The sequence below is a fragment of the Lolium rigidum genome, chromosome 2 (genome assembly GCF_022539505.1).
Source record: "Lolium rigidum isolate FL_2022 chromosome 2, APGP_CSIRO_Lrig_0.1, whole genome shotgun sequence".
NCBI classification, from domain to species: Eukaryota; Viridiplantae; Streptophyta; class Magnoliopsida; order Poales; family Poaceae; genus Lolium; species Lolium rigidum.
The window spans coordinates 249,606,639-249,632,651 of record NC_061509.1 but is presented as its reverse complement, the minus strand read 5'-3'; the positions used below and the strand labels follow the sequence as shown (position 1 = coordinate 249,632,651).

General features: G+C 49.4%; 3 protein-coding genes across 3 annotated transcripts; 1 reads left to right on the top strand and 2 right to left on the bottom strand.

The window, feature by feature from the left end:
• The first annotated feature begins 14,267 nt into the window (after positions 1-14,267).
• On the top strand, positions 14,268-18,901 carry LOC124690753 (galactoside 2-alpha-L-fucosyltransferase-like). The gene is made up of 2 exons (XM_047224096.1): positions 14,268-14,538; positions 17,422-18,901. The coding sequence occupies exons 1-2, from the start codon at positions 14,268-14,270 to the stop codon at positions 18,843-18,845; spliced, it is 1,695 nt and encodes a 564-aa protein (XP_047080052.1). The 3' UTR covers positions 18,846-18,901.
• Positions 18,902-19,069: 168 nt separating this feature from the next.
• LOC124693248 (photosystem I chlorophyll a/b-binding protein 5, chloroplastic-like) lies at positions 19,070-21,288 on the bottom strand. Its single transcript, XM_047226720.1, has 6 exons — positions 20,959-21,288; positions 20,745-20,877; positions 20,020-20,132; positions 19,769-19,873; positions 19,571-19,659; positions 19,070-19,491 (listed from the first exon to the last, which is right to left on the bottom strand). Exons 1-6 carry the CDS (start codon positions 21,159-21,161, stop codon positions 19,355-19,357), a joined length of 780 nt encoding a protein of 259 aa, XP_047082676.1. The 5' UTR covers positions 21,162-21,288; the 3' UTR covers positions 19,070-19,354.
• Positions 21,289-23,582: 2,294 nt separating this feature from the next.
• LOC124688503 (ethylene-responsive transcription factor ERF109-like) lies at positions 23,583-24,623 on the bottom strand. The gene has a single exon (XM_047222174.1). The coding sequence runs from the start codon at positions 24,542-24,544 to the stop codon at positions 23,759-23,761; it is 786 nt and encodes a 261-aa protein (XP_047078130.1). The 5' UTR covers positions 24,545-24,623; the 3' UTR covers positions 23,583-23,758.
• Between the last annotated feature and the right edge of the window lie 1,390 nt (positions 24,624-26,013).

The window sequence follows — 26,013 nt, the reverse complement described above, 5'->3', positions numbered from 1 at the left end:
GGTCCTTCAAAGGATTCCGGCAAGGAAACCGAAGGGACTTCCGCTAACCCGAAAAAGGCCTCCAGGGAGGATCAGGCGGAGCACAAGGCGGAAGAGGCCGCTGCCAAAAAATCAAAGGCTCGCCAACGAGATGCTGAAGCCAGGGGAAAATGGTGGCCTTGCACCACCACCAAGACGGAGCTGACGAACCTCGAGACGGAGGGCTTCCGCAGCCCGGAAGGCTGGAGGTCGGTTCCTGATGAACTAGCCCCAGCTCCGGAGGACAATGAGATGGTGCTGACGAAGGCACTGGTGGAGCGGGGTTTTCGTTTCCGCCTTCGGACTTCTTCCTGGAGATCCTGAAGGTTTACGGGCTCCAACCCCACAACATCTCTCCAAACAGCGTGCTTGCAATCAGCAATCACGTCACCCTGTGCGAGGGCCATCTCCGGGTAACTCCCGAGCTTCCTCTGTTTCAATACTACTTCACCGTCAAGAAGGAGAAGATCCGGAACTCCACCGAGCTGGCAACATGCGGATCCATCACCTTCATGATCCGCCCGGGCCGCGTCTACCCCCACACCGACCGCCACGAATCCGCGCGGTACTGGTCCGGAGGCTTCTTCTATTTGAAGGACGTTTCCGACCCGGCAAGCACAAGGAGGCTGCCGCCGTTCAAGAACTGCCCCGCCACCGAGCTTCCGACATGGACGCACTACCCCCACCTCTCCGAGTCGCCCCAGCTCACTCGCGCCGTCAGGCGGATCTGCAAGCTCACGGAGGAGGGGCTGTCAGGGAAGGACTTGACCCTTTCCTGGTTTACCAAGCGGATCCAGCCGCTCCAACACAGGGACCGGCTGATGTTCCAGTACTCAGGGCGCGACGACCCAATGCACGCCACAAAGGACAACTTATCCGCCGACGCCATCGACAAGAGGATCCGGCTCCTCATCAAGGTTCCGCGTGAACTTCACGTTCACGTGTGTAACAAAGACATCCACACGAAGGGTTCCGGAACCGCGGTACGTCGTCTCGATTTTTTGGTCCATTGCTTTTCTTTGTATTCGAACTTTTTTGTCTAAGTGTTTAACACATGCATTAGCTTGAGGCGCTCGAAGAAAGTGAACTCGGAACTCTTCTCCGGGTTCCTTCCACTGGCAACACGGATCCGGAGGCTGCTTCGGAGGCGGAAGTCCACGAGGCCCCACGCCCTCCTAAGAGGAAGAGGCCTGCTCCGTCCAGCCCTGCCGCTAAACGTGCCCGCGAAGTGCCTAGCACTGCGGCAACTCGGAAAGCGGAGGCGGAAAAGAAACGCCTCAAGCTGATTAACACCAGCAACAAGGGGCAGCCCGCCATCCAGAACTTCTTCAAGCCTCCGGGTAAGTGTCTGTTTCCGAGATCCAAGTTCTAATTTCACGAGCAATTCCTTAGTTGTTTATGCTTTTTTCTTTTTACTGAAGCTCCGGAAGCCAGCCCCCCAAGGCTCCAAAAATCTTGAAGAAGAAGGTCAAGCCGTCTCCGGCTTCAGTTCCTGTTACTCCAGAAGTGGAGATCCCACCCAAAGCTTCATCTGCTTCTAAGCCGGATCCCAAGGACATCATCGACCTTGAAGATCTTCCGGAAGATCCCGCAGACCTTGGAGATTCCGCCAAGGGTGCCTCCTCGTCTGCCCCTCAAGATCAACCAAGCGCCGCTTTCGCGGAGCCCACCGAGGAAGAATATGAGGAGAAGGTGAAGCTCGTTCAAGCCTCCAATGCGATCCGGGTGGATCCTCGACCGACCCAGTCTCTTCAAAAGCTTACACTCGCCGAGCGCCACACCGAAGTTTCCGCCATGCTGAACAAGGTCTGGGGGAAGTCGGATGAGGAGATGCAAGAGCTTACCGTCCTGGAGAACGATTTGAAAGAGTTTTTCGCCAAGCACAAAGAAGTGCGGCAGGTAATACTAGCCCCCAAGCATTGGGTTAGACATTTCCGTGTAACATGTGTTAGCCGATGCTTTCTCAAGATGTACCTTAGGCGGAGATTTAAAAAATTTATTCCTTCAAGAATTTGGATTCTTCGCCAGCCCCCCGGATTTCAAATATCCGGCTAACTCCTCTCTGCTTCTCAGACGATGCGGAAATTGCACGAGGATCTCCGCATCCATGTGCTGGAGCAGATCACGGAGATCGAAGGGCTGCGTCAGAGCGCGGAAAACAGCCAGAAAGCTGTCCAGCTTCTTGAGACCCGCCTCCGTGGTATGAGATCCGAGTTGATTTCGTATACTAATATAACTGTTCATGATGCTTGATATGTGCCACTTTCCGCCTTCAGAAGAAACTGCCAAGCACTCCTCGTTTGATGAGCTATCCGCCAAGGTCAAGGTGCTTGAGGCGGAGAATGAATCCCTCAAAACTTTTCTCCAAGAATCCTCCAACAAGGAGACTGAGGCGAGGAAGGAGCTCTCCGAGAAGCATGCCCGCGTCCTGGCGGATCTGAACGAAAAACTAGAGAAGAGCCAGGGTCGCGTGATCTCCTTGGTAGCCAAGAACAAAGTTCTAGAAGCGGAGGCGGAGGCCATCGACCAACTTATCTTCCGTAAGCTTTTTCCGTGTCGTTGCTCCGACTATCTTATATGCTTTCTCTCTAACGGAACTGGACCTTCTTCCACAGCGAGCCTTGGCTTCGAGTGGTCAAAAGAGTCGAACCTGAAGAGGACGGAGGCATATGATGAAGCGCGGATTTCTATTGACGCGTTATTTGAAGCCTGTCGCGGAATCGCCAAGACTCTGTCTCTGAAGAAGGCCAAAACCACAGTCATCGATACGATGACCAATCTTATGGAACAAGTGCCGGATTTCATCAAGGACTGGCAAAAATCTTCAGCACGCGGAGTCGCCTCCCTAGTCTTGGCCACCTGCAAGGCCTCACTTCCCCTCGCTCAACTTTGCGAATGTTGCACGCGGAGCCCCCAAGGGTTCCGACATGGGTGCCCTCCTTGCGGAAACCCAAGGCTATGAGCGAGTTGTTTGTCGGGCGAGTGAATCACTCGTTCTGGTATAACAAACACGATCTGCCCAAGGGATTTTCCGATGCAGAGGAGGAGGAGGAAGGTGAGCCGGAGTATTATGGGGAAGGCTCCGGGTCAAGCGTCGAGCATTCCGGAGGAAGCTCTGGTGACGACTCCGAAGCCGGATCCGGTGACAGTGACGACGACGGCTCCGCCTACCAGGAATCTGAAGAAGAGGACTCCGAGTAGAGTTCCTGTTTAGACAATGAAACAAGTTGCATCATTTTGGCCCCAGAGTGGGTTTGTAATAAGACTTTAAATTCTTAAGTAGCTAGGAAACGAAACGACTATGCATGGGGCGGAAACACTTATCCTGCTATCCGTTAATATTATGTGCATGTTTCGTTTTATGTTGGAAAGCAAGTGCTGATTTTATTGTTTTCCGGCTAGCCCGCTTGACCTTCCGCGAGCCGGAGGACCTTAGCCGGAAACACTCGCCAGCGGCGACGAAGCCCAATGGCAATCCGTCAATAACCGCGGAAACAAACCCCCAGGCATAGGTGCCGGAAATCGCTACTAGGAATCCACGAGTTCGCAACAGACAACAACTTAATCAGAAAACTTAAGCTTACGTCCTAAAGGACGATTTTTGAAAATCACAACTTTTATACACGCCTAGGCGGAAAAATCCAGCTCTGCGGTTTTAGTCGGAAAACATACATGTATAACTAAAAATGAACAAGTAAAGGAGGTAAAAGACTCAGAGAGTGAACCATAAGCTTTCTTTCATTGATCATGTATAACTATTACAGAGTTTGTAACTCGGAAAAAATACGCTAAGTGTAGAAAGGACGTAGCTGTGCGATGTTCCAAGGGCGATCTGTCTCGTCGTAGATGTCATCCGGATCCTCACGCTTGCGTTTCCGGTGCCAATTAGCAGGTCTATCCTTCAGCTCGCGGAAATCAACAAGGTAATATGACCCGTTATGAAGCACTTTACTAACGACGAAGGGTCCTTTCCATGGAGACTGCAGCTTATGGTCTTTCACCTGCCGAAGGCGGAGGACCAGGTCACCTGCCATGAAGGAGCGATTCCAAACTCGACGACTGTGATAGCGTCGGAGCTTTTGCTGGTAGATGGCGGAGCGCTGGTCAGCTAGGTTCCAAGCTTCCTCGATCAGGTCTACAGATAGCTGTCTGGCCTCGTCAGCTGTTTCTTCATTGTAGGCAGAAACTCGCGGTGAATCGTGGATGATGTCGGAGGGAAGCACGGCTTCGGATCCGTATACCAGGAAAAATGGGGTAAACCCTGTTGATCTGTTAGGGGTAGTTCGTAAACTCCACAAAACAGCTTCCAACTCGTCAGCCCAAGCTCCAGCTGCTCGTCGCAGTGGTTCTTCAAGGCGCGGTTTAATTCCTGATAATATTAGGCCGTTAGCCCTTTCAACCTGACCATTTGATTGTGGATGAGCCACAGATGCAAGGTCCAGTCGAATCCCTACTGTCTCACGAGTAATCCTTCAATTCTCCCTGTGCGAAGTTTGTGCCATTGTACTGTGATTATGCTTGTGTGGGATGCCGAATCGCATCACGAGGCTGCGGACAAATTTTAGTGCCGTAGCACCATCGGCTTTCCTCACCGGCTTTGCCTCGATCCACTTGCTGAATTTGTCAACGGCGACCGGAAGGTATTCAAAACCGCCGAGGAGATGATCTTTTTAACTTACCAACCATATCGAGCCCCCGGACCGCAAATGGCCGGGTGATAGGTATGGTCTTCAGCTCTTGGGCTGGAGCGTTTGGTTGAGTAGCGTAGTGCGACAACCTCGGCGGGTCTTGACTATCTTGTCGGCATCTTCTTTAGCTGTGAGCCGGTAAAAACCTAGCCGAAAAGCTTTTGCAACGAGTGACTCGGGGGCGGCATGATGCCCGCGAGTCCCCCGCATGGATCTCTGCGAGGATTTCAATGCCATCTTGATTGGAGACGCATTTGAGAAATACCCCTGTTGCACTTCGTTTGTAGAGCTGTCTGTCAACAATTGTGTAGGATCTTGCTCGTCTGATGATCTGTCGCGCGAGGACCTCGTCCTCTGGCAACTTCTGGTCAATGAGGTAGTCCAGGAAAGGCTGTGTCCAAGCCGGAATGATAGCCATGACTTCCCTAGCCGGAGACACTGCCACTTCTGGGTTTTCCGGGTTAGCGCCCTAAACCGAGGGTATCCGGAGATGCTCCAGGAAAATTCCAGGCGGAATTGGCTTCCTGCCGGATCCGAGCTTGGATAGCATATCTGCCGCTGTGTTGTCATCCCGCCTGATGTACTTGACTTCGTATCCGAGGAAATGTTTTGCGATCTCGTCAACTTCGTCTCTGTAGGCCGCCATGACGGAGTTTCTGGCGTTCCAGGTTCCGGCTACTTGCTGTGCCACCAGGTCTGAATCTCCGCAACATATAATGTGCTTGATCCCTATCTCCTTGGCGATGCGCAATCCGTGAAGTAGAGCCTCATATTCCGCCATATTGTTTGTAGCTTCGAAGTGTATCTGCAGAACATACTGCAGTTCTTCTCCGGTGGGGGACTTCAGGGTGACTCCGGCTCCCGAGCCTTGATGCTGCTTGGATCCATCGAAGTGCATGACCCATGTCTCAGGTTCCGGCTCCAGGTTTGTATCCGGAGCTTCTGTCCAATCTGCAACGAAATCTGCCAAGACCTGGGATTTGACCGCGGTCCTGGCTTTGTAGTTGATGTCGAAGGCGGATAACTCAATGCCCCATTTTGCTGTGCGTCCTGTTGCGTCAGCGTTGTTGAGAATCGTTGACAGCGGAGCCTTGCTCACGACTGTTACTGGATGCTCCTGGAAGTAGTGTCTCAGCTTCCTGCTGCCTAGGAATACTCCGTATGCTAGCTTCTGAAAGTGAGGGTAGCGCTGTTTGGACTCCGTAAGGACTTCGCTGATATAGTAGACTGGCCTTTGGACTCCGTACTCATGACCTTCTTCCTGTCGCTCCACCACGATGACGAGGCTGATGACCCTGTTGGTGGCTTCCAGGTAAAGGAGCATAGGCTCTGACTCTCCTGGAGCTGCTAGGATAGGTGGGGAGGTGAGTATGTCCTTCAACCCTTGTAGAGCTGCATCTGCTGCCTCGTCCCAGACAAACTTGTCTGTTTTCTTCAATAGCTTGTACAGGGGGAGTGCCTTCTCGCCAAGACGGCTAACAAACCTGCTGATTGCTGCGACACAACCAGTGAGCCGTTGCACATCTTTGAGACAAGTTGGCCTTTTTATGCACAAAATTGCCTTGATTTTTTCCGGGTTAACTTCAATGCCCCTATTAGAGACAATGAAGCCAAGGAGTTTTCCAGCTGGTACGCCAAAGACGCACTTTAGCGGATTCAACATCATCTTGTACCGATGGAGATTCTCAAAGGTTTCTGTGAGATCGCTGATCAAGTCGGATCCTTTCCGAGTCATGACCGCGATGTCGTCGACGTAGGCGTGTACGTTCCGGCCAATTTGGTCCTTCAAGCACCGCTGCATCGTACGTTGGTAGGTGGCACCTGCGTTTTTCAAGCCAAAAGGCATAGTAACATAGCAGTAAGTGCCGAACGGGGTGATGAATGAGGTCACCTTTTGGTCGGACTCCTTCATCCGGATCTGATGATACCCGGAATACGCATCAAGAAAACACGAAGTTCCGCCTCGCTGTCGAATCAATGACTTGGTCAATGCGCGGCGGGGAAACGGATCTTTCGGGCAATGTTTGTTCAAGCCAGAGTAATCGATGCACATTCTTAGTATTTCAGTGTTCTTTTTGGGTACAAGGACGGGATTTGCGATCCAATCAGTGTGGATAACTTCTATTACAAAACCTGCCTCAAGTAACTTTGCTAGCTCCATTCCTATGGCGCGGCGCTTCTTGTCTCCAAAGCGTCGCATAGCTTGCTTCACCGGTTTAGCCCCCGGGTTTATGTTGAGGTAGTGCTCGGCGAGTTCCCTTGGTACTCCGGACATGTCAGAAGGCTGCCATGCGAAGATATCCATGTTAGCGCGGAGGAACTCGACGAGCGCGTTTTCCTATTTGGGGTCCATGTTGGCTCCGACTGAGACCTGCTTGGAATCGTCGTCTTCCTTGAAGTTGACTTTCTTGGTCTCTATCGCGGCCTTGAAGGAGTTTTTGTGCTCGGAGATCTGCTTTTTGGTGGTCTGCATCTCAGTCGGATCCACCGCGGCTCTGTAGCCTTTCAGCTCTTCTCCAGATATCACAGACTCTGCGAAGGCGGCTTCGCCTAACTCGCACTCATGGGCCTTTTTGTAGTCTCCGGATACGGTAATCATACCCTTAGGACCCGGAATCTTGAGCTTGTTGTAGATGTAGCACGCTCTTGCGTGGAACTTGTGGTAGGTGGGTCTGCCGAAGATAACGTGGTAGGAGCTCTTGAAGGGCACAACTTCAAACGTGATCTTCTCTTCGCGGAAATTGTGAACATCGCCAAAAGCCACGGGAAGTGTGATGCTGCCGAGGGAATTCGCCTTCTTACCCGGAACCACGCCATGAAACTCAGTGTTGCTGTGTTTGAGCTGTTCCTTGGTGAGGTTCATCCGCTCTAGAGTCTCCAGGTACATGATGTTCAAGCTAGCTCCACCATCCATGAGGCACTTGGAGAAGTCATACCCGTCTATGCGGGGACTTACAACCAAGGCGTAGCATTCTTTTGGCACAATGGCAGGGTGATCCTCCCTATCAAATGTGCACGGGACTTCCGACCACCGACATACTGCGGCACGGCCGGAGCTGTGGCATTCGGGATCCGGGTAGCTGACTTGGCAGCGCGGACTGTTGGGGTTCCGAGGAAAGTGTGGTAAGCCCCCACGCTCTTTTTCTCGAATGGGTTGGATTTACCTGCGGACCCTGCCTTGGGATCCGGCGAGTTATCATCCTCATCCATCGCCTCGGAACTATCTTCCTCTTTGTCCTTGTTCTTGCCCTTGCCTCCCTTGCCGCGTGGGCGGTGCTTCCGGGCTCGCTTGTATCCTGCCTCCGGGTCGTTCTTTAAATCATTGACCCATTTGCAGTTGCGGTTGGTGTGAGTGGACTTCCCGTAACCGGATCCAAGTGGGCTAGGCAAGGCATGTCTCTGTACTCCTCATAGGTTTGCGGGGCGCGGGATCCGCCAGCTGTGACCTCAGTGCCATGCTGCTGACCCCTGCCGGCTCCGCCACCACGGCCACACCCTCTTCCGCCTCCTGAACCTCCGCGTTGAAACGCCATGGCGACCATCTCGGATCCGCCACTCTTCTGGTCATCAGGGTTCTTGCGCTTATGGCTGCTGCTTGTTGCCGTTATCACGGTTCTTCTTTTGTTGATGTAGGGGGATTGCTTGTAGGCTGCGAGATCACCGCCTGCGTCATCATCGGCGGCGGTATGATCACCGGCAATGGAGATCATTTCATCCAAAGTCGGTTTGTTTGAGTTAGCCAAACGAGTGAGCGTATGCCTCGGCAATCCTCCCTCTGCAGTCCACCAATGAAAGCGTACATGGCGGTGGTGTGGTCGACGTTTTCGCACTCGTTCCTGCATGCCAACCATCGTGTGAGGTAGTGTCTTGAGGTTTCTCCCTTCTTCTGGATGCAGGCTTGCAAGTCACTTGCCGTGGCAGGTCTTTTGTAGGTGCCTCTGAAGTGTTTCTCGAAAGCGGTCTTCAGGTCGAACCAGCAAAAGATGGAGTTCTTCTCGAGGTCATCGAGCCGGATCCGGGCTGGACCTACAAGGTACAAGCTGGAGCATGCGGCAGGCGATGTTAGGGGTTCCTCCGGCAAAGGTTACTGCATTATAGTAATCCTCAATCCAGGTGTCCGGCCTTTCGGTGCCATCATAATGCTTCAAGTTTCCTGGTAGCTTGAGGTTCATCCTTGGCTTTGGTTCCTCTCGAATCATCCAGCCAAAGCACTTCGGACCAATGTAGTCGGTTACGTATTCGTTAAGGCGTTCCCGCGCGTCGCGCGGGCCGTGGCGAGGAGATTGTGAGCGAGAGCGAGATCTCCGGCCGTCGCCTCCGCCTCCACCTCCGCCGCCACCGCTAGGTGGTGGTGAGGGAGACCTGCGAGGTGGTCGATCCGACTTCTTGCTTCCGCCTTCCGATTCTCCTCGGCCTTCCCGGTGCGGCTCCGGCCACGTGGCTGCCTTCGCCATGGCGCTGGCTGCCACTGGTCGTTCCGGCTCCGGCGAGGCTCCGGGTCGCGGCTCCGGCGAGGCTCCGGGTCGCGCTCCTCATTCCGACTCCTCCGGGCTCGGGCTCACGATCGTTGTTCTGGTTCCGGCGAGGTTCCGGCGAGCGCTCCCTGTTTACGTTTCTTGGCAGCACGTTGTCGCGGATAACAATCCCACCATGCCCTGGTGGCCTGGTGTTTCCGGCTGGACTACGGCGGCGAGGGGGTCGCGGGTAACCATTAGGCGGAGGAGAGGGGTTGCGGTACTTGTCTCGTCCAGAGTACATTGCATCCTTTCCCTTTCTTGGATCTGACGAAGGCGTCTTTGATGGCACGGGGATCGGATTTGGGTGTTCCCTGGCTTTTCTTCTGCGCTCCGAGGATCCGGTGTGTGATTCATCGTCGGGATGTCGATTGGCGCGAGCATCCTTCTGCGCGGTAGATACACAGTTATCCGGATTGGATTCTAACCTGCGCGAGGTATCCGCCTTGCTTTGCTTCGCTGCATTGCTGAAGCGACAAGTTTGCGGAGGTAGTTGATATCAACTTCTTCGTCCTTCTTTTTCAATAGCTCCGCGGCTTTTAGCATGTTATCCTTTGGGGTTTCCAGCGGCTGCTGCTCTGCGGGCGTGGCGAAATTGATTCTGCGGGGCGGAATTGCTTCTCTAACGATTCGATCAGCCTCCGCCTGCGCATAGGTCATCTTTACTTCCCACTCTTGCCTCATGCTCTTGACATGCTCGAGTGTGTCAGCAATTTCGCGATCCTGTCTTTCGAAGTGGTCCATCAAGTTTGCAGCTTCTGCCCTTTCACCCCTTATTGCGGCTGCGGTATTGGCGAGCTTCTTGGCTGTGGCCAGCATTTCCTTTCTCGTGGCCTCTAGAGCCTCCGGATCTGCGGCGTCGCCCGAGGTTATAGGATTGTTAAGAACTGCTCGTGCAACCATCTCTTCGAGTGACGGGAGTTCCTCCGAGGAAGAATCCCTGCGGGGTCGCTCCCGTGACATTGGAGATCCTTGGCGGGATGGGTGAGGGTCGGATTGGTTGGTTGCCTCTTCGATCCAGGTTGTCCCAGTGCGCTGCTACGGTTGCGAGAACCTCGCTTAGGCTGGGCGGATTCAACTTCAGGCTGATCACCGTATCCGTATTCCCTTATCTTGCGATCGAACTCTTCAGTATCCATGGAGGGGGTATCTCCCGAAATTGGGCTCAGATTGCCCAAGATCGACTCTTCAACCGGAGTTTCGCTTTCTCCGACAGGCTCAGCCTGATCCGGATCCGCGTCGTTTTCCGGTGCCTCTACCTGCTCAGGACCAGCTCCGTCTTCTTGAGGGGCGGTTCCGGCGGTATGGGCCAAGAAGTGTACGAAGTGGCACCTCTGCTTTTCTAACACCTGGGAGACCCAGGCGGATCTGCATTGGTCTTCCACCTTTATTTCCTGCTGAGGGGCGGATTGGGTGGGCTTTGATTTTTCCCACTACAAGAGAATTAGCATGTAGAGACACTATTTTGGTCCAGTAGAGACACTTAAATTGCTCTTACGTAGTTATAGAGGCACTTTTCATATTGTCTCAAAAGTGTCACTACGGGCGGTGTCTCTACGTGCTAAGGACAATAGTAATAATGTCTTTACATTTTAGAAGACATAAAATAGGCATTATATTGCGTCTCTAGTGTAAATAAATGTGAAGAAACCATGTGAAAAGCAATACTCGAACTCATGACCTTAATGATTAAGACTTAATCCATTAACCATCTCACCCTTTCACAAGTATATGTTGATACTTGGAACAATTTCTAATTAGTATTGCCCACCATGGTCCAAACATAGAACAAATGTCTCTAGAGAACAAGCAAAATGCCTCAAACATTGCCTCTAGAGGAAAAGTAAAGACATACAATCAAGTGTCTCATGGATTGCCTCTTGATAACTTATCTGTGACACTTTTGGAGTGTCTCATAAGTTGTCTATAGAATGAAAATTGCAATACCTTACAGAAATGTCTCAACTAATATCCCTACATTTGAGACTATTTCTGAAGTGTCTCAAAAAGTGCCACTACAATATGCAAAGTGTCTTAATGTGATTTTTAATGAGGCAAAGTAGGAAGTGTCTCTAGTAAAATGTCTCTATGGAAGACTTTTCTTGTAGTGTCCAGATCCAAGGCGGAATCTTCCTTGGGAAGCTCCTGCATCTCAGATCGGATCTTCGCGACAGCGTCCAGCTCGGCGGCGGTCGCGTCTGCGTTACTTACCAGTGGGTTTCCGTCGGAATCGACGGTTTCCCCGATGAAGATGTGTATGCCGCCAACTGGGACGATGGAGAGCTTGACGGGGTTTGTCCTTGCCGGAATCCAACACTCATCCGGAGGGACGATCGGCAGATTTCCGGCGTAGAGGACACGCCCCACAGCGATGGTGTCGTCGTAGCTTCCCATGGCGGAACCCTCCCGGTTCCGGCCTCCCGGACGCCACGAGGCCCCACGGTGGGCGCCAGCTGTCGTTGCCTAATCGACGGTACCTCGGAGGAGGGATCCTCACGAGGGGAGAAGAAGTAGGGGCCATAGGGCGGAGTGCACACGGGACGGTGGTACGCGATTTACCCGGCTTCGGAACACCCGCACGATGGCGGGGCCTACTCGCTGCTTGTCCGGAATTATCCGGGCGCTTTCGCGATGTTACAATGAGTTGAGCTTACGCCTCTAGGGCTCCCGAGGATCCGGCTTATAAAGGCGCACGGATCTAGGGTTTACATGGAGAGTCCTACCCGGATACAGGTTTCCTAACTACGGTACAATGTCTTGCCGTGTACGCCAAGGATCCACCCTTCCATCTACGTCGTACCGGATCCGGGTCCCTTAATGGACCTCTGTGGATCCGGGTTCCTCCTCAACGTCGGTTGGATCCGGCTCCCTGCTCCTGGGCCGGACATCTTCCGTCAGGATCAACAGCAACTGGGCCGCCCGATGGGCCACATGCCTCACCACCATCTGTGGGCCACCCGGGCTTGCCGGATCCAGGCACTGTCGATGGTACACCCATGAAGTATACCCACAACAGGGACTATCTTCAGGGTGAAAACCTAAGATCTTTGATCGGGCGACGACGGTGCTGGTGCACTGTTACCTTCTTGGAGTCGTCGCTTTTGGAGAGTCTGTATTTCAGGTGTTGTCTTGGTGGTGGATGTATTGTTGTTGCTAGGGTTGGGATGTTGTAGCGGAACTTTTGTTTCTTAGTTTTCCTTTTCACTTTTTTGGTTGTGTACATCCGTACTGCCATTAGGATATTACGTTGTTGCAGAGGCTGTGTGTAATTGATATCTTTTGATATTAATATATTCCCTTTATCGAAAAAATATGTGAGCTTTGACAAGCCATGAAGAGAATGATGACTAGTCAATATCATCTCAATTTATTTATTAATTAGGAACTATGCTCTTTCATTTTTAAACTTTGTTAGTATTTGTTTGGGTGTAATGAAGTTTGTTAAACATCACACTAAAACATTTGTTATTTTAACATATGTATGTGCCATTTCGGGGAGAATAGGGTGAGACAAAATCTTATAATACCCATGCTCAGGGGAATGTGTTGGGCCGCTCGGGCGCGCTACCCCCGGTGCAAATAGTCAATCATGGACGGACATCCAGTTTGGTGTCCGGGCCCGACCAAACAGAAGCAGATGGCAGAAGCAGATGGACACTTTGGCTAATAGTGTACCAGTGTGTCCCATTTGCAGTATGTCCAGCAAGCCTACCGAGTTGCCTAGTTGCCAAGGACCAAGATGAAGGCTCAGTCCTCTAGGAGTATTCAAGACAGGGTTTGGAGGGCAAGACCTAACATAGGTGATGCCTTTGTTAGGACTATATATCCTAGTCGGTTGATTAGAATTTTCCATGTAAATCCTATGTCCGGTCTCCTATGTAAGTCGGTCTTCACATAGACTTAAAGGTCGAACCTTGCACATATGCCACTATAATAATAAATTCTAGATGGAATAGAGATCCGCTACCTTCGTCGATGTTGAACCCGGGCAACTCGTGTGTATCACCGTCCTAGATTTCCACCTACCTTACTCCCTACTTCTCTTCGCGACCTTTATCGTTTGGCTAGCCAGCCAAACGGAGCAGTGTTAGCTCCTAGCAAGCACGCTACTCTTAGCCGGCCTATGGGTACTGGGTATCGCATGAACCCATCACTTGGAGTCTAATACTCAGTGCAGGTAACCAAGCGGTGTGCAAAACACGACGCATAATTGGTTTCCATCGGGCCTAAATTTGAAGACATGGAAAAAGCATGAGAGCAACCAAACACGCCCTAGCTGGTCCCATGTATAGTAGTGTACATGGATTCAAAGTTCGAACTAGATAAAAAAGTTAATATCTGGGGCCTCTAGTAAAGTAGCGTGTCAAATCATAGTGAGCTTGGGCCGAATGGCTGGGTGGGTGAAGATAGGCCGAATGTAGGCTATTTTAGTCAAAATTTTCCAAATATAAAAATATTTTTTTTCTAAAAGGCTGCATAAGTATATGCGGAAACCACAAATTTGATAGATTTTGAAGTTTGAACACGTGCACTATTCGTGGCACGCCCCGTGCTTCAGCGCCAACAAAAGCGAACCAGACCAGTCCACCGCCCCCTCGCCGCATCACGCGGCACGCTCCGCTCATCGGCCGCCGAACCCGGCGCGCCGCTCGCTCGTCCGGTGCCCCGCGCAGGAACCCGGCACCCGGCACCCGCGCGGCCGAGCCGCACAAAAGTAATGAGAAAACCCGCCGCTGTCGCCACGCCGACGCCGACGCCGGCCGCCGGTCGCCGAGGAGGCGCGCGCGCCACAGTTCCATTCCACCGACGCCGGTCACGTCGTCTCCTCCCCGTCCGGTGCCACTTTTTCTCCCCACCAGAACGAAGCGCATCGAAAGTCCAAAACCCCGGGCGCTTGTCCCCTCTTTATATAACAACCCCAGACGTGCCTGCCACGAGACGCAGCGCCCGTCTTTTGACCTCCGTGCTTTTTTCCGCCGCGCCGCTGCCGAAGCCCGGCACGCAGAACCCTGGGACTCGGCCGCCCCGCCCGCTCGCCACAGTCAACATGGACCTCAAGGAGCGGATCCGCCGCTCGCCGTCGCAGCGGGAGGAGGAGGCGCTCGTGGCGGCGGCGGCGTCGCCGCGCGGGAGGAAGGGCGGGGCGGCGATGCTGCTGCTGCGCTGGTCCGTCTCGGCCGGCGCGCTCCTCGTGTTCGGCGTCCTCCTGCTCATCCTGCTCGCCGGGGGCTCCGCGGCGCGGAGGGGCCAGTTCCGCGGCGCCGATTCTTCCTGGGACGGTGGCCGCCACGATCTGCGCCTCGTCCGTCCGCCCGAAGGTACGCTCGTAACGTCGCTTTCCATTTCCGAGTTTCAGCTGCGCTAGGAGCCTAGGGCCACCGTTTCTGTGTCAATTCTGAAACCTATGAGTAGTACTAGCACATATAGATGGCGACGTTACATTTGGGATTACAAGCCTGGCCAGTGGCGCCTTTAATGTTGTTTCGGCTCCATGACAATGTTCGCTGCTCAGGAAAAATATCGACTACTTCTTTTTAGAATTTGTTGGCGCAGTTTATCTTCTCTTGAGAAGTTTGGATTGTTGCTAGCTGCTACAAAGGTAGATGATTATTTCACTATCACCTTCGGTCAGTGAAAATGTGTTTTAACTTCTCCGTAGCTGAATTTTAAGGCACAACTTTCTTCAGAGTTCAGTCCACCGTTTCCGTGCCAATTCCAAAATCTATTGCTCGTGGTAGTTATACTAGTACTCGTGGATGGCGATGTTATATTTGGGGTGACAAGCCTGACGCCTTTAATGTTGTTTGGGCTCCATGACTTTGTTCGCTGCGCTCATACTCGGTGGTTACTGTAAGTTCTGCAAAATAAAACAAATCGAGTAGTACTTTTTTTTTTAGAATTTTTCGTAGCAGTTTCCTCTTGAACTTTGCACAGTTGCGAGTTGCTGCAAAGTTTGATGCTACTGTTGCCAGCGAAAATGTTCTGCAACTTCTCCGTAGCAGAATTTTGGAGCAGTGTTCTTCAGATCATTGTCTGTGTGAGTAGTATGAGGGTAATGATCACCGGCTGTGTGCAGAATGTGTGGGCTTTGGAATGCTTTACTAAGAGCATCTCCAACGCGGCGACCCAAACGGACGCTCTATGCCGTTCGTTTTGGGCTGTTTGGGTGGCCGTGCGGACACGCGGACGGAGCCCCGCGTCCGCGTGTCCGTTTGGGTCGCGCGCTGCGCCCAACGCGGCCATAGAAATTGCTATTTGCCTCTAAATTCACTATAAAAGCATAAAAAATCATAAATAATATATAAATAAGTTTAAATGCTCAAGGTTTATTACATAAGATTATTGTGCAGTATTCAATGACAAAGTATTTGTCAAATAAAAATGTAAAATGATACAAATGGCCTAGGCATTGTTTTCTTCGGGATTTTCTTCATTGTTGTTGTTTGCAGCATTGCTGCCAACATGCGTCCACATGTGCTCAACCAAATCAGCCTGTAGCTGGTTGTGTACAGCTAGATCCCGAATTTCGTGGTGCACATGGAGGATATCCTGGAATGATGCCAGACCACCTTGAGGAGTAACCAACTCTCCCTAGCCATCCCACTCATTATCAAACACTGAATCACCCCGCTCTACCTCAACAATCATGTTATGCATGATTACACAAGCACCCATCACCTCCCATAGAGTTTGCACGGTAACATCGATTTCCATTTCTGTGCTAGGGCCACCGTTTTTGTGTCAACTCTGAAACCTATGAGTAGTACTAGCACATATAGATGGCGACGTTACATCTGGGATTACAAGCCTGGCGAGTGGCGCCTTTAATGTTGTTTGGGCTCCATGACAATGTTCGCTGCTCAGGAAAAATATCAACTACTTTTTTTTAGAATTTGTTGTCGCAGTTTATATTCCGTTGAGAAGTTTGGATTGTTGCTAGCTGCTACGAAGGTAGATGATTATTTCACTATCACCTTCGGTCAGTGAAAATGTGTTACAACTTCTCCGTAACAGAATTTTAAGGCACAGCTTTCTTCGGAGTTCAGTCCACCGTTTCTGTGCTAATTCCAAAATCTATTACTCGTGGTAGTAATACTAGTACTCGTGGGTGGCGCTGTTACATTTGGGGTGACAAGCCTGACGCCTTTAATGTTGTTTGGGCTCCATGACTTTGTTCGCTGCGCTCATACTCCGTCGTTAGTGTAAGTTCTGCAAATAAAATAAAATATCGAGTACTTATTATTATTATTATTTTTTGTACTAGCAGTTTCCTCTTGAACTTTGTACTGTTGCGAGTTGCTACAAAGTTTGATGCTACTGTTACCAGTGAAAATGTTCTGCAACTTCTCCGTAGCAGAATTTTAGAGCAGTGTGAGTAGTATGAGGGTAATGATCACCGCCTGCGTGCAGAATGTGTGGGGTTTCGAATGCTGTACTAAGGTCTCCTTACATGTTTAGTACTCCCTCCGTTGCATAATTCTTATCGTGATTGTAGTTCAAATTTGAACTAAAACCATGACAAGAATTATGGATCAGAGAGAGTATTTGTTTGTACTAGCTACTGGGTTCACCGCCTAAAATTGTGACGACCTTAGCATATTACTAGCATCCGTACTACTATCTCCGATCCATAATAAGTGTCGGAGCTTTAGTTCAATTTAGTCTAAATTAGAACTAAAGCCTCGACATTTATTATGGATTGGAGGGAGTATTAGTATTTGCCTTGGTAAACAGCCTCAACTTTGTCTAATTTATGTTTCATGCTACTTTTTTTCCGTGTCTTGTCTGGTTTATGCATGGTGCTATCATTTTCTTGTCATTTACTAATATGTCAACTTCGTAGTGGTTTAGGGGGGACCATCTGTATTCCTATCTGCATATGTTTATTGAACCGATGAGAAGTCCACAGTGTCCAATTTGGCTAGTAGCAGGGTTGCTGTGCTAGGCAACCCAGGTTCTACTCTGCAGCAAAATAGTCTATCTGCCCTACAGTGTATATTTAACCGACAATATAACTTTGAATAATAACTTTTATAGCTAACAGGCTTGAGTAATTCGTGCCTACCTCAGTTTTTGTACTGGCATCAATGACCCTTCATCAGAAGATGAATTTTTTTTTTCAGTTGTCTTCTAATTAGAGTATAACACTTAATTATATTTGAATGCTGACACAATGTTTTTTGCTGTTTGGTTTGGAGAAGATGGCACTTCAGGATCTCCGGAAGTTGTCAGGGACAAACTACTCGGTGGTTTGTTAGTTCCTGATTTTGATGAACATGCTTGCCTAAGTAGATACCAATCAGCACTGTATCGTCAACCATCACCCCACTTTCCATCTACCTACCTCTTGGAAAGATTAAGGGAACATGAGGCTCTCCAGAAGAAGTGTGGCCCACATACTGAATTCTATAGGAAGGCTGTTGAGCAGCTTAAGTCTGGCCAGGATATTAAGGTTATGGACTGCAACTATTTGGTCTGGATAGCTTACAGTGGTCTGGGGAATAGGATCTTAACAATTGCCTCAGCATTTCTCTATGCCATTCTGACAAACAGAGTCTTGCTTGTTGATGGAGATAAAGGCACGGCGGATCTTTTCTGCGAACCATTTCCTGAAACTTCATGGTTATTACAGTCAGATTTCCCTGCTAAGCAGTTCAAGAACTTCAGTGCTGGCTCTCCTGAGAGTTATGGAAACATGCTGAAAAGTAAAGCTCTTCAGTCTAGCCCTGCTTTTCTGTATCTTCATTTGGCTCATGACTACAATGACTTTGATAAGCTTTTTTTCTGTGAAGATAACCAGCAATATCTTCAAACAATCCCATGGTTGATCCTAAAATCAGATAATTACTTTGTACCTTCACTTTTCCTGATACCAGCATACCAAGAGGAACTCATGAAGCTTTTTCCCCAGAGAGACACTGTTTTCCATCACTTGGGACGTTACTTGTTTCACCCTAGCAATGTCGTCTGGGGCATGGTTACAAGATACTATGATTCTTATCTTGCAACAGCTGATGAAAAGTTGGGTATCCAAATCAGAGTCTTCGATACTGAAACTGGTTCATTTCAGCATGTCTTGGATCAGGTCCTTGCGTGCACGCTGAAGGAACACTTGTTGCCAGAGGTTAATACTCAAGAGCCAGTTGTCCCATCACGGAAGGCCAGGTCGAAAGCTGTTCTAGTTACTTCTTTGAACTCAGGATACTACGAAAAATTCAGAAACATGTATTGGGAACATCCTACCACAAATGGCGAGACAATTAGTTTCCACCAGCCTAGTCACGAGGAACATCAGAACTCAGACAAGAAAATGCATAACATGAAAGCGTGGGCAGAGATATATCTTTTAAGCCTATCTGATGTTATGGTTACTAGTGCATGGTCAACTTTTGGGTATGTTGCCCAGGGTCTCAGTGGTTTGAAGCCATGGCTTCTGTTCAAGCCTGAAAACCGAACTGCCCCTGATCCACCTTGCCGCCAAGTTTTGTCCATGGAACCTTGTTTTCATGCTCCACCTTTCTACGATTGCAAAGCTAAGAGAGGAGTTGATACAGGAAAACTTGTCCCACATGTAAGACATTGCGAAGATATGAGCTGGGGTCTTAAGCTAGTTGATCAGAGTTAGTGGTATACATGGTGCGTATGTTCTATCCAAATCATATATGTACAGTGCAAGCTCATATATGCTTTAGTTGTATGGTATAGGTGCAATGACATGAACTGCTGCATTTGTTCCCAAGTACATGTTCAACGCTAGTATAGTTTCCTTTTCTCTGTTTTATTTTCCACCTGTGACTTTCATTGAAGCATATTACTGAAGCACAAACATATACTGCAGACAAGAATCAATTGCAAGAACCAGAAACATCATTTGTTTCAATAAACTATAAGTATATCGTGTTTGCATTTCAAGAAATTACAATTGTTGTCCCACCTGTACTGGCAACTGTGTGTTGAGTTTATAATATTTTCGGCCCCAGAAGTTTGTTATTCAATTTGTGTGATTGATAAAACCTTGAAACAGAGGAGCTCAGAGAAAAGGGTGCATCCTGTAATTATATCACTGTGATTCGTTGTGCTACATCTTTAGTTGCAAAAACAAAAGAAAAAAACAAAATTTGGGGATGAGATTTTTCACGAAGAGGTGAGTGCGTGAACGATATTTTTGTTGAACGGGTCTGAAAGGTGTGTCAAAAGATTATCGATGGGCCCAGCATGAGTCACAGATGCTTGCACAATAAAGCCAAGCATAGCAACCATTGCCAACCTCCCTGTGATTGATGGAAATTATGTTAGATACTACTACAAGTTTATCTTACAAGGAATTGTACGTATAGAAAGTGAACCTACCATTCTTAATTTCTTTCAACTTCACTTCATGTGCATTCTCTATGTCTTTTGCAAGTCCCATTGGATTAAATAATGGACCCCCAGGGTATCTGTTCATGATTGAGAATTTTAATAATAATTTATTTTAAGCACAGAACCACATACTTGCTCAGATGAATGGCTTTGAATTTTCATTTTGGAGCATGTTGCAGCACTTACCCTGGCTGTAAGCCTTCAAGTGAGGCTTCTATCCCAAGGAATGTCCCTTCCTTTGCTTGTGAACCTGGATGAAGAAAGTCCATATACCTCTTGGTCTCGACAAATCTTTCGAGGATCAGAGTAATGATAGAAACAGCAGGTCAGTCTTGGACTGTTTGAATTCATCATAGTCTACACCATATAAAACTTCTGACCTACTGAACAAATTATTTTTACCAATCATAGAACGTTTCAGTTGGATGTTAAATTACCCCATCAAGAGAAGCTGGACAAAGAAGAGAGCCGTGGTGTTGGCGAAGTCAAATTTTGTAGCACCTGCTTCAAACCACACCGGTAGGTTGCTGATTCCTGATACTCGGATCAACTACAAAGAAACATGTCAATTTGATTCCATTCTCCGCTGTGCTTTTTTCCCGAAATGGAGGATGAGGCATGGGGTCTCATCCTTCATTTCGAAAAAAAAGCACAGTTGAGCATGGATGACATTGATTTCATGTTTTGGCTTCTGTAAGTGACCATGCTTCAATGTCTTAAGAATGCTATCATGCTAGCAATCATTCGAACACCAAATATTTCCGGTGTCTGAAAGTAACCTCTAGTATACACTACTCTTCTCTGTAATAAAGATACTTGAACTCTTTTAAGTTTCTATGATTTCTTAGAAAAAAGTGATGCACAAGTACAATATTTGCAGTGGTTTGACAATACATTAAAAATATCCTAAGCTGCTCGTTTAGAAAATGGAGCTGCTATCTTGGATATGGCTTGGCTGCCATTGAGATTGTTATTGTCATTTGGCTAGATAGTACACAGTGTCATGCTTGGTTTCTCACTGTTCTTTTCACAGGCTATCCTAATTCAGGCACCTCCTCAGAATTTTTGCAAACTGGAGATTCAGTGCTAGGTTTATCAGAACTGAGAAGAGAATACTACATTTGACAGGGATCGGCAAGGAGTTCAACTGAGAGAAACTCACATCGGTTCCAAGGATGCCGGCAACCCCTCCCATGGCAAACCGGCAGTGCACGAGCTCGGCCTGAACATACCACTTCAAGTCTTCAGGTTGCTCTCCGAGCCCCAGTGGATCGAACCCGTAATCACCAGGTAGCCTGCAACCATCAAAGCCACACAATCTATCAGTCTAACAATCCTCGCACGATGCAGAGAACAGAGATTGGCAGGTAACTGACGTGCCGTCGAGGTACGTCGGGGGGTCTAGTCCGGGCAGCCATGTTGCCCGCTCGGCGACAGCTCGGACCTCAAACCGAGCTCGCAGCGAGTGGGCATGGTGTCCGGGTACAGCGGCCGTGCTCCTGCTGAAAAGTGTGGGCGGCTTGGAGGAGAGGGTGCAGGTGTGGACGACTCTTCCGTGGGTGTTCGCTGCTAATGCCATGGCGCCACCGGACTTGGCTGATTGCTCGCCGAACTGCAGCCGGCGAGGGCCCTCCTTCTTTGCTGCTGTTTTGCTGGGGCCGTGTGGGTGTGTGTCTCGGACAGATCAAAACCGTGGATATGGAACTAGATGCGTTCAGACATCCTAGAGTCTGCGGCATGTTTGCCTTGTCAGTTGTCATGGTGCCAGGCCGGACCCTATTGAACGTATTGGGCCTCTGGCCCAGGTCTGAGACGACATGGAGGTCTTTCTGCACTTTTTTTGTGTGACCTAGACTACGATAGTCTTACGCCAGCCTGAACAATTTTATAAACCACTCAAAGGTATAAGAAGGATCATTACAAGCATATTTTAGAGGGGCAGAGGAGCTGAATAAAAGGGTGGGGGTTCAGGGGCATTATAACTATTACACCAAGAATTAAAAAGAGAGGTCGATGATGAAGAAAGCCCAAAGCCTAACATCCTCAATGCACCTCCGTTTGATGGTTGATTCTTTGAAACTATTGAAGCACGAGAGCAAAAAGTCGGTGAAGCTAGCATAAGCTTGGGGTCAAGTCGTGGTGGAAGAAGCGATTTTTTCCGCACATTCGATAAAGCGATTTTCCTAGCTGCGGTGTCGTGACCTACCGTTCAGGTATCGACCGTTCATCTCTCTTCGTGACACAATTAAGTTTCAATATTTATAACTTGGTCTATGCATGTAGGGGTGCACCAATCATGATATTTTTCAATGGCTGATTTTTCTTTTTTGCAAAAAGGACACTCGCATTAAAAAAACATCGAACAGTACAAAGCACCTCAACAAAATCGAAAATTACAATGAAATCCTTGAGATACCCTTCGTCTTTGCCACCGCTCCTCCCTAAGCTGGTCTGATGTTGTTGGTTGTGAATGGGAAGTCGTCGAATGGGTCAAAAAGATCACAACCGTAGATGAAGAACAAGGAATAACCGTAGATGAATATCATTGACGATCTAGAGATCCCCACAACCAGAAGAAATCCTCTAGAACCACACCACTCCCACAAGTTTCTTGACATTGCCGCAGAGAAGGGGCTAAAGCTAGGGAGACTTTATAGGACAAGGCGCCTCCGTCACCACCTGAGTGTTGCCCCACCAATCCTTAACCCAAAAACTAGAAAAAAGAAGCCCTCCCGCCAACAGGGGCCGAGATCCACCCCGCCTTCATGGCCCGAAGGACTCATAAGTGAGGCAGATCAGCGGCGGCGTCGACGGAAGTTAGGGAAACCCTAATCGTCTATGCATGTTTCTCTCGGGGCAAATGGGTACAACGCTTTGGGATCAATGGTGGATTCTTAACCGGTAGGTCATGGTGCCGCTAGAATTGCATTTCCGACACATTTTGCTGCTTTGTGCAGCACGAGCCGGCTTGTAGATTTGAGAGTGACAGCCGAGTGCCACTCTTGTTGATGACGTGGTTGCAGTATGTTCCACATATATACGAAAATGTCTTGACATATACCAATGGGAAACAGAAACTTATGCCGGCGCTAAAAGGTCAATTTACGAATAAGAATTTCAGACGGAAACTAGCACGAGGTATGACTTGATATGCTTTGTAATTATCTTGTGTGTTTCTCCACTTCGTGTACAAAATGTACAGTAGGTCAATTCCTAGTGCCCATTTGTTTCAGAAAGAATCTTAAAATGATCTGGAGATCTTCTTTCAAGATGGAACTCGTGCTTCTTATTCTAATCGATAGCTAATTTGTCAAGGAGAATCTTCCGATCCTTGTTGATAGTTTAAGATCTGGTGATGACCTGGCTGACGTGATGCTGAAGGAGGAAGCTAGTCCGCTTCGCGGGCTGCGCGAGGGGATTTCCGCGTACCGTCGTACTGTACTCACTATCTGTATACTAGTAGTTGCATAAAATAAGGTATACGTCTCTCTGTAGCCTCTAGAACAAGTAATGCCCGTTCAACGTGGTTGGCTGCGCGAGGTCGATCTGGACGGTGACTGCGCGTAGGGCTTGTTAATTTAGAGAAAGGATGACAGATCGTCCTCTGGTTCTGGAATCTCTCTGAACTCTGAAGAAATACTTTGCATGCACCAAGGGGCATCTTGTAGATATGTTCTTCGTCTTTGTCTCGAAAGCAAGTACTGTGTTCCTTCCTTCGTCTCGAAAGCAAGTATAATTCTACGTTCTTCATACTAAAATACCGGTAGTAGTCAAAAGTGACTAATAACCGTTTCGACAAGAAAAAAGGTGTAGAGACAGGCGGTGAATTAAATAGGACAAGACAAATAATCGCTTTTACGCCACAAAAATGCATGGAACACGTCATGTGATCCGGTCTTATCAACTTTGAGTTGTGATCGTGATCGGCACCTTTCTGAATGGTCAAAAAGGCAGTGGACAACATCGGACGAAAACGAGAGATGAGCTCGATGACTCGATCTAAGCACTGCACTAAAGTTCTCTATTCCAAATTAACTCCAAGAATTCCCAGACAATCTTGCACGTCTTACATGTGTAGAAACCGTAGGAGCTATTCTTCTCCAAGTCATGTTTGTAACAAAAGAAGTGATAAACGTTGAGGAAACAACGAGCTATAGTGGCCACGATAGATCGAGATCATGGCGCTTTAGACCAGAAGCTGCCATCGTCCAGCATCATGATCTCCTGTAAGCCGTCCCAGATCTCCTTCTCCCTTCCCACCGGCGCCCTCCCCTGCCCCGGCAGCTGCCGCACGTGGGCTGGCGACGACGCATTCGACCCGCTGTTCTCTCCATGGCTATCCACCAAGTGCTGCGGCCGCGGGTGCACAGGCGCCCAAGAAGAGCCAGAAGCGGACGCCGACACAGAAGATGACGCGGCGGCGGCAGCGGCCGCCGGGAAGTTGAGCTTCGCCCGCTGCCCGCGAAACTCGAACGCCGCGACGTCGTATGCGCGCGCGGCCTCGGCGGCGGTGTCGAAGGTGCCGAGCCACTTGCGGACGGCGCGGTGCGGGTCGCGGATCTCCGCCGCCCACTTCCCCCACGGTCGCTGCCGCACGCCCCTGAACTTGCTCCCCCTCCTGGCGCCGCGCCGCTTGCCCACGCCGCCATCCTTCACGAAGCTCGCGGCCGAGCACTCCTCGCCTTCGCTGCTCGAGCCGGTCGTCGCCGCAGCTGCCGCGACGGACTCGCATCCGAGGCACCCGTCCGCGCCGCACGTGGCGCAGCTGGCTGCAGCTGCTGTCGCAGCGGTGGGAGCAGCAACGGCGGCGGCGAAGGGCGGCGTCGACGGCTCCAGGTTTAGCGTGGGGACGACGGTGTCGCCGGAAATGACGGAGATGAGGGCACGGAGGAAGAGAGAGTTCTCCTCCTCCGAGTTGGGAAGCTGGAACCCGCCGGCGCCGCGCTCTAGCCTCGGCACCATGACGGCGAACCTACGTGATCAGGTCGATCGGTGCTGGAAGAAAGTTTTGCGTTAGTGTGGTACTAGCTAGGTTGATGAGTTCTCGTGATCTGCGCACTGATGTTTCAGGGTGTTTGGCACTGTGGCTTTTATACTGCGACGTGCATGTCCTCCGCATTTTAAAAGGGCGAGATTTGGGCACGTTGTTAATTATCGTGGGAACGGAGAGGTGGAAACGGGAGTGTTGGGCTGATGATTATCCACATCCACGTAGCCCACTCTTGTCGCTGGTCATCACCATATTTGAGATGTTCACACCAAAATTTATTTCCGCAAAATCAGGTTAACAATATGTAGCGATTTTGAGAGTAAATATATTTTAGAAGCAACAATTTGTCCCTATGTACTTATTTAGGAAATCCATCTTTTGAGAGAGATTCCTATTCTTGGCTCTACAAGATACGGATCGTCATTCACTCGGTGTATTCATTTTTTTAAGATAACAAGATTTATGACAAAATATGCGGACTTTAAGATTTCTCAAAAGAGTGAGGAAGAATATTGTGATATGCAAATGTTAAGGTCGAGATGGACCCTTACGCCGTCTGTACTAGAGATTCATACCCGCGTTTACTGATTCGAACTCCGAGACCTTGATGATGCACACATTTTGGAGCTCTTTCATTCCCAACAAAGTAAAATTCTTCGGCGAGCTAACACACATGGACAGGCTTAGCACAAGATCCAACTTTATGTGTAAGAACATTCTAGACTATGCCGCTATGCATTACACGATGCGAGGACACATGCCCTACCAGCGGAAATGACAGTCGTCATACCACCGTCGATGGTGGCCACACATGTCGTGCATATATGCCGACGGGTGTAGATACGACGACGGCTAACGCGAATTCTGATGGTGCTACCTATGCCGACGGCAGCCGTCGGTTCAGGCCTGGCTACGCCGATGACATGTTTTTTAGCCATAGGAGCACATTTGCTACGTCAACAGCCCCAACCGTTGGCATAGCCCACGACCGTCGGCGTTTTGACATTTTCCTGTAGTTCCTATTCTACATGTGCCCATAGTCAACTTTTGTCTCGAGGAAGAACGAAGTCTCTCCTCGACCCACCTCCTTTTGTCAGATTTGGATTTATAAAACACATGATTTTGGCACCATCCACGATGCTGCCACAGTAATATATTGACCATATTGTAGATGTTTTTTGTGTGCTTGGTATGTCGTGATTACGTCAATCTTTAAGCTCCATGAGTTAGTAAGTATTGTACAAGTGTGTTCGTGCGTGCGTCAATATTATACTTGATATTCCTAGAAAATGTGCGTCTAATTTCTAGTGTGAAACTGTGAAAGTCCAATTATATTTTTTATTTAAGAAGGCTCGTATAAAAACAGTTCAAACTGCTTTGTGGGGTACAAAATGACCAGCATTAAGTCGCGTTTAGCAAGACACCCGAAGTTAGCTCAGAG